We start from the raw sequence: 7,301 nt of genomic DNA, 5'->3' as shown, positions 1-7,301 counted from the left end.
TCGGTCGTCCCATTCACCCCCCTCTGGGACTTTGTAGTGCATCAGATAATTTCACGAATAAACAAGAAGGTAACAAGACATTCTTCATTTTGATGAGGAGAGATGTCTGCTCTCTTCTATAATTCGTTTCCCCGGCTTAATTTTACAGTATTTGCACTTTACTGAAGTCTCTGGAATACTACATTTCCTAGTCATTCATCAGAGAGAGTACATACACTGTTCTTGGTTTGTGGAGCACACCAAATCCAGTGTTGCTTCTATGAGTAAGAGATCATTGTATACCAAGGGACACAAGTCCAAAACTTTGCAAGTGTTAAAGCATCCAACTCAAAACCAATTGGTTATGAGGGAAGAGTTCGCCTAGGCTCATATACGAGTTTTAGAGGTTATAATTACCCAATGCGGGACAAGCTCTAATAGTAAGCACATAGGATGAAAGAAGAATCTTGGCTTAAAGATATTGTCAAAACCCTATCCTCAATCAACAATCGGCATTTGTATGTTTCATTCCAGTTTCTGTTTTTCCAGAAGTCTGGTACTTCATTGTTTGTGTTACCATTTCATTATCACGAAATAAGTAGTTCAATTCTGTTAAATAGTCTCAGAATTCCAGCAGCACCTAAAGTATACATGAATACTAGATTTAACAGCAAACAAAGTGCAAAATAGGATCGCAAGATTCGAAGCATGATGGTGATATTTGTTACTGCTCACAATCTGATTTGTATCTCTACATATAAACACATGGAGAAAATTGAGCCCATGGCTCGAGTTTGAGGCAAGAAACCTCTAGTTCAACATCTTTTGATTTACCTCCTCATATCCCTGAAGTACGTGTTTCATTTCGAGTCTACCAACCTTTCTCTCCACTCTGTCCATCCTTCTCTCAAGTGAGTGAAGTTGCTCGATTACTTCTGGTCCATCTTCAAGACGAGACCAAAACAGGAAAAAAGAAAAAAACAAAGTTTGAGATTACCCAATAGATCAGGGCTAAAAGAAACGCCATAATAACTCATTCTTCAAAGTTCAGCCGTTAGGGAACATTCTTCCATACTTATTTGTTTCGACTAAATAATACACAAAACAGACTAGCTTTCACTTTCATTCTGAAGTATCTTGGTCTTTCTGGTCTAAGTTCATTGGATCATATACTCGTAATTATTTCCTTCTTGGAAACCAAAGTAGGGAATCATGTGATTTTCCTATTGAAGTCCATACGAGGATAGCGGAAACATACACAAGGGAAAAAGAAGGAAAAAAGAAGAAGAAGGCAAGTAAAGAAAGCAGCCAACATTGAATATGCATCGTACAGCTAACTTTCTGAGCATGTTGTGGAAAATTCTGGGTACATAGCCTTTCTGAAATTTCACAGGACTTGGCTCATATCTAATTTCTCCCTCTTGTCAGGAACTGCTACTATGACGAAAAATAGCAGCCATAAGACAAAGTAACAAAACAAAATAAAACGGGCCCTCATCGTCACTCACCTGCATTCTCACTCTTGGCAGGCTAAACCCGCAAAAGAAAAGAAATAGGTCGTATCATGCATTAGATATATGTTCTTGAATCAGTCAAACTATTGAAGTACCACACAGTTGTTGAGTTTTCATGTAGAAAGTATTAATAGAGTCGATGCGGGTTCACCGGAGTGGTCGACCCATCAGTCACGAAGGATCCAAACTACGACGAAGAAAAAAGGGAAGCAGTTTAGCAGCAAGAGAGAGGCTTTGGGGTCTCTGAAACTATAATACAGAAGCTCAAAGAGAACTTCATGGAAAGAAGGAATTAGATAGCACAGCCTATTAATTCTAGGGAGTCAAGCCATAATATGGGCGTGTGGAGATATCCACAATATGTATGTGAACAATAAAGACTGTAGCGGTCTATGAACGTAATATCAAAGCCGACACTCCATTATTTCAGCTAATCGTTTGGAATCAAGGATCGAAAATGAATCGTGTACTTTTTTTTTGTGAGTTTTGATTAGTAGCTGACCATTTGTAACATGGAAGACCGAAGCTAAAATGTAGTCCACTCTTGTAAGCTAGCAGCACATCATTCTTGAAGTAGGAGTATACAACGGCATATGATTTCTCCACCAGAATGAGACTAAGTAAGTACCCGTGTTAATGTCCATCAAGTCGTTTTTGCAACTTCTTATAAAATTAGTTGAGGTTGCTTATGATTTTTTCAGCCTACAATCTGAGATTCAGGTCACTTTTATGAAAACAATCTGAGATTCGAAGTGATATAAAACAAGTTGAATATTGAAAAATCCAAGAGTTGGCATGAGGAATTTTCCTGCCTCTTATTCCAAGAATCTATCACTAGCACATCTTTTTAAATTTAGAACCCAAAAATTTGTAACGATATATGTGACGTGTCACCTGCAAAAAAGCTGAAAGTGATAATGAGACCATGCGCAACCATAATTTGTTTTATTTATTTTGGTATGTTGTCTTGGTTAGCTTGGAAATGGAAAAGTTTGACAAAATTTGGAAACAAAAAATAACGCCCATAAAAGTGTTACTTCATTTTAATAACTAAGTACTTGAACAAGTTGAGTTCCATTCATATCAGGAACTCATAAACAGAAAGATTAAAGGCTACTTCTTATTTTGGTATGGTTTGTACTCTTTTAGTGCAATTATGAATGTTTGGTACAAAACGTAAAAAGTGGGGTATTTCACTGAAGTTACATTTTGATTTTTGGAACCATAAACACTTTGGCCTCTTCTATGGAGACCACTTGAAATTTTGTTCTTTGATTGTATGACTTTGGCTAAATCCAGAGGATGAGGTCTAAAATCTTTAATCTCATTTTTTCCCGTCCTAAAATCTTTTATTATGGCACAAGGATGAGGTCTTTTTCTCTTTTATCTCGTCATAAGAGCGAGATCTTTTATCTTATTTTTTTCCGCCCTAAAATCCTTTTTCACCCCGCAAGGGTGAGGTTATTTTTCTTTTATCTCGCCGCAAGAGTGAGGTCTTTTATTTCGCGCTAAAACCCACTTTTTATCTCAGCTTTGGACTTTAACTGAGATAAAAAAATTTAAGCACCACTTTTTATCAAGTTTTCATTGAAAACCGTGATCTTTGTGAATCTCCTTAGTGTGACGCATATCTATTATTGTAGTAGTGGGGGTGAAGGGGGAAGGAGAGAAAATCTCCGAGATCTAAGATTGGGAGATGAAAAAATACCACGACGGGGAGAAATCCCTCCCCTCCTATCACCCGTTGGGGCATAAAACCCGGGGGGAGGACAAGGAGGAGATGCGGGGCGGCGGCTTCTTTAGAGAGAGAGAGAGAGAGAGAGAGAGAGAGAGAGAGAGAGAGAGAGATATCCTATCCTAGCTAGCTCTAACACTTGAACCATCAAAACACTTCCAAATCAAGTTTAGGTACCAGAAATCCAAAACATGTTTTGATCTTTTTGCGGAAGCTCAATAATTTGCTAACACTTAGTTCTTTTCAAGAAGGCTGGCATTTTACCAGTTGAAGCAGGATAAACACCCATCCTCCGTCCTAAGTCCCCTAAGATAAAGTGTTAGTTCGAGGAAGCTCTCTATCTCCCTCTAGGAAGGAATCATAGGAGACTACTTGAAAAAGAGAGGTGGACTCCTACTTGATAATCGCCACAGAAAGATAACAAATGGAAATTAAGAAAGTCAAGTAGGACAAAACATGCAAGAATTGAGAACTATTCTCCTTGTACAAACAAAAAGTTTACGACCACCGCACGGTTAGTGGGCTCACTTCGGACCTTACAAAAATATATAAAAAAAAGTATAAATTTTAAAATACTCCCTTCGTCCCAATTCAACAGTTCTTTTTGGAAGTTTGAGTCACTTTTCAGTTGATTATATCTTATAATTTATAATATTTTATGTGATTTTGAAAATATTTTATTACAGGACTAATTGAAATCTATTAAATAAGATCCATATTAGATATAAAATTCATTACCAATGTAAAGATATAACTAGTTTTTATTTCGTTAGAATAGAACGAGAGACTATTATATTGGAACAGAGGGAGTAATATTTTATGGGGCTCTATAAAAAATCAGCTCCAATGATCTTTGTATCCTTTTCAAAGATTAATAAAATCTTTTTGTTTAGCAAAAAAAAATCAGCTCCAACATATATCGGTAGGTATATTTTTTGAATTCGCAGGGGACAAAATTGAGCAGTTTCATTACTCTGTTGATCAATACTTGTGGATGAGAATAATGTAATATTCAGCTCTACAATGCACCATTAGCAATATGTACACTTGCCGACTTGAAAAAAGTTGTGTAAGTACTTTTGCGGGTTTGGCTCCGCTCCAATTTGGGGAAAAAACTTGACAGGAAATTCCTGGTCGGTCCCAAATTTTATATTGGGTTCCTTGCAAATTCTTTTTTAAAGTGCTATCTCATCTAGACTCCTTTTAAAGATGTTTTTACTATTTTGCCCCTATCACTTTTCATATCCTAAGAATTCACACCTCCCAGAATTCACACCTCCCAGAATTCATACCTCCGAGAATTCACATTCCAAAGAATTCACACCCCTTTGTAAAATTCTCCTCTTTTCATTCATAATTTTTTTATTTTTGGTCTCTTATCGTCGAGACGGATGATTAATCCGGAAAATATCACACGAATCTAACAATTATTCAAAAAAGATAGAACAAAGCACAAAATGAAAAAGAAAAAAAGTTTACAAGAATTAATGGAACCTAATTTTTCGGTGTTAATTTATTATTTTGTTGGTCCAGCACTCCAACTTTGATCTGTTTTCTTTTAAGCGGTATGCCAGCTGCTTTCCATAAATTTGATGGAGAAAGACATTTATTCCGCTCATTGAAAACTTGAAGAATCTGCATCCCTCGACGCATGAGCCTAAACAGCATATTACTCCTGATTCGCATGACCCTAAAATTTCTAGTTTTAATTGCAAATTACTAGTTTCTTCCTAACTGAGTTTTGTTTGGAACCTCGAGCAGAGACGGAGGGAGGTGTGGGCATATGGGGGCCAAGGCTCCCGCGCGGTTTTGGGTTTTTATTTTATTTTAAATATTAATTGTTTTTTTGTTTTTTGTTTGGTGAGAACATCTAGGTATTGTATTTTGTATTCGATATTATTTAGACATAAAAATGTATTCGTTTTTTGTCCCGAAATCCAATTTCTCTCTCTGTGCACGGTCTCCCATAAGTTTGTCCTTTAATTATTGATCTCATTTCTTTTTCTATCTCTCTCTACTTACTACCCAAAAAAACCTCCCTTAAAATTTAAACCAAACAAACTATTAGATTCCCGAACCTTCAAATTTCAAAATCGTGTTCATAGGTTGGCCCCCGTATTTACAAGATTTTGGTTCCGTACGTCCCTGACCTCGAGATTTTCTTTGGAAATCAAATTACTCCTATTTTCTTTTCTCCGTCCTGGGTTATATTATTCCAATTCCCAAACTCTCGAAGTCCGTTTTTGCATTTTAGCAAGAGAACATTGAGAAATCCTAACAGGGTTTCGATCGGAACCTCGAGATTTTTTTGGGAAATCAAGAACGGAAATCTCACCACCTTTTTGATTCCCCTGAATTTATACATTTTTTCTTGAAAATGGGAGACTCTTTTTATGCCTCTGCTGCGAAAACAAAACTCTCTTTTTTCATTTAAGTGACTTTAGCGTGTAGATATAAAGCAAGTTGTATGTGAACACAAAAATCGGATTTGCGATACTGGTGACGTTGATTTGGGTTTAAATGGGTTTTGCCTTTAAGATAGTTGCTCATTGAGAGAGAGAGAGAGAGGTTTAAATGGGTTTTGCCTTTAAGATAGTTGCTCATTGAGAGAGAGAGAGAGAGAGAGAGGCCGACAACAATGGCTAATTGGAATCTCAAAGGTTGTGTTTGTTTGCCTATTTAGTTTTGTTTTTCAATCATTATCCTATTTTTTTCTTCAATTATTATCCTATTTTTTTAATTATTATTTTGTCATCCCTCTCTATCTCTCTCTATTCATTACCCATCTCTTCAATTGTTACCCTATTTCTGTCTTTTGCGGGTTTCAATTGATGAAGTAGTTCAAAACATATGCTTCACTTGTTTGGAAGAGAAGACAGTGAGAAAAGTGGAGAAAAAAAGGGAGGGATAATTTAGGCATTTTGCTAACTAGATTTTCTGAAATTAGCCAATTCCGTCATGTTTTGGATGGCAAAGTAACAGAAGGGGGTAGTTCAATATTGTCAGGTAAAGTAAGGGAGGTGAGTGATATTTCAAAAACTTCAAAGGAGGCCTTTGCTTTTGTCAAAAACCTCAGGGGAGGTCAGTGAAATTTACCCAATTCAAAAATAAACAACTATGCTAGCATTGCCTGAGGTTGCATATATATACTCCAGCAGCCGGTGTATCACCCCTTTCTTTTTAGGGTTTCATCCCTACCTTCTCCCTACCTAGTTAGGGTTTTTCCACTTTTGGTTCCTAGTATTCTCATCCATATCTCAGACTCAATCCAGTTCTCTCGTTTTCTCCCACACTCGCCTCCGCCCGTGACCTCTGTTTCGGGGAGGTGGGGCCGCCGCCCTCCATGGCCCACCGGCCTCCCCCCACTCTGTGTCTTGCTGGCCACCCACCCTCAACCCCAGGCCGGCCACCAGATCAGATCTTGTTCCCTCAACCTCTTCCACCACCTTTCTCGTTTCACCGCCGCCAATCTCCCTCGCCACTCCTTCCTCACCTCTTAACCCCCATCACCTCCCACCCTCCTCTCCACCATTCTTAACCCCCATTTCTCCCCTCACCGTGGGTCTGTTTTTTGGTCAAATCTAACCGTGGGTTGATGTTGGGTGGCTTGTGCCCCCTCCGGCGAATAACGACTCCAGAGGCCGACGGCGGCGGCTATGGTGCTTGGTTCCTCTACCGGGGAAGCGGCTTGATAGCAAACTCGGTCTCACTCGGCAACTCGATGGTGCGACTCAGTGGGGCAACTCAGTGGGCCGAATCAGTGAATATCTCAATGTATTGAGCTTCTCTCTAGCTGTTTTTTTTTTTTTTTTTTCCTTTTTAGTTTGTTTCCGTTGTGTTGGGCTTCTTTTTTTAGCTGTGCAAAACTCTTATGCGAGTTTGAATTGTTGTCCACGGCCATGATGCCGTCGAGATTTTATTTGCGCTTTCTTGGGTTTGAGCTGGGGTCCGTTGAGATTCTCTATTATCTGGACCTAGATTGGTTCCTAATCTAGGCATTTCGTCGGTTTTGCTTCTGCAGGGGGTGCTTGATTCGAAGTCTTGGTAGTTTTGGTTCATTCTTGTATCTTTAA

The 7,301-nt window shown here is 38.4% G+C and overlaps 1 protein-coding gene across 2 annotated transcripts in view; it reads right to left on the bottom strand.

The window, feature by feature from the left end:
- Nucleotides 1-563: 563 nt before the first annotated feature.
- Nucleotides 564-7,301, bottom strand: part of LOC131301151 (uncharacterized) — a 99,217-nt gene continuing 92,479 nt past the window's right edge. For both annotated transcript variants that reach the window (XR_009191171.1, XM_058327328.1), the window contains one exon: nucleotides 564-923. Coding sequence is in view for 1 of the 2 variants with exons in the window: in XM_058327328.1 (XP_058183311.1) it covers nucleotides 790-923 (134 nt within the window). In the remaining variant the exon portion in view is untranslated. The remainder of the gene's footprint in view (nucleotides 924-7,301) is intronic.

Source organism: Rhododendron vialii, chromosome 9a (assembly GCF_030253575.1).
Source record: "Rhododendron vialii isolate Sample 1 chromosome 9a, ASM3025357v1".
In the NCBI taxonomy this organism is placed as follows: Eukaryota; Viridiplantae; Streptophyta; class Magnoliopsida; order Ericales; family Ericaceae; genus Rhododendron; species Rhododendron vialii.
This window is presented reverse-complemented; position numbering and strand designations above follow the sequence as displayed.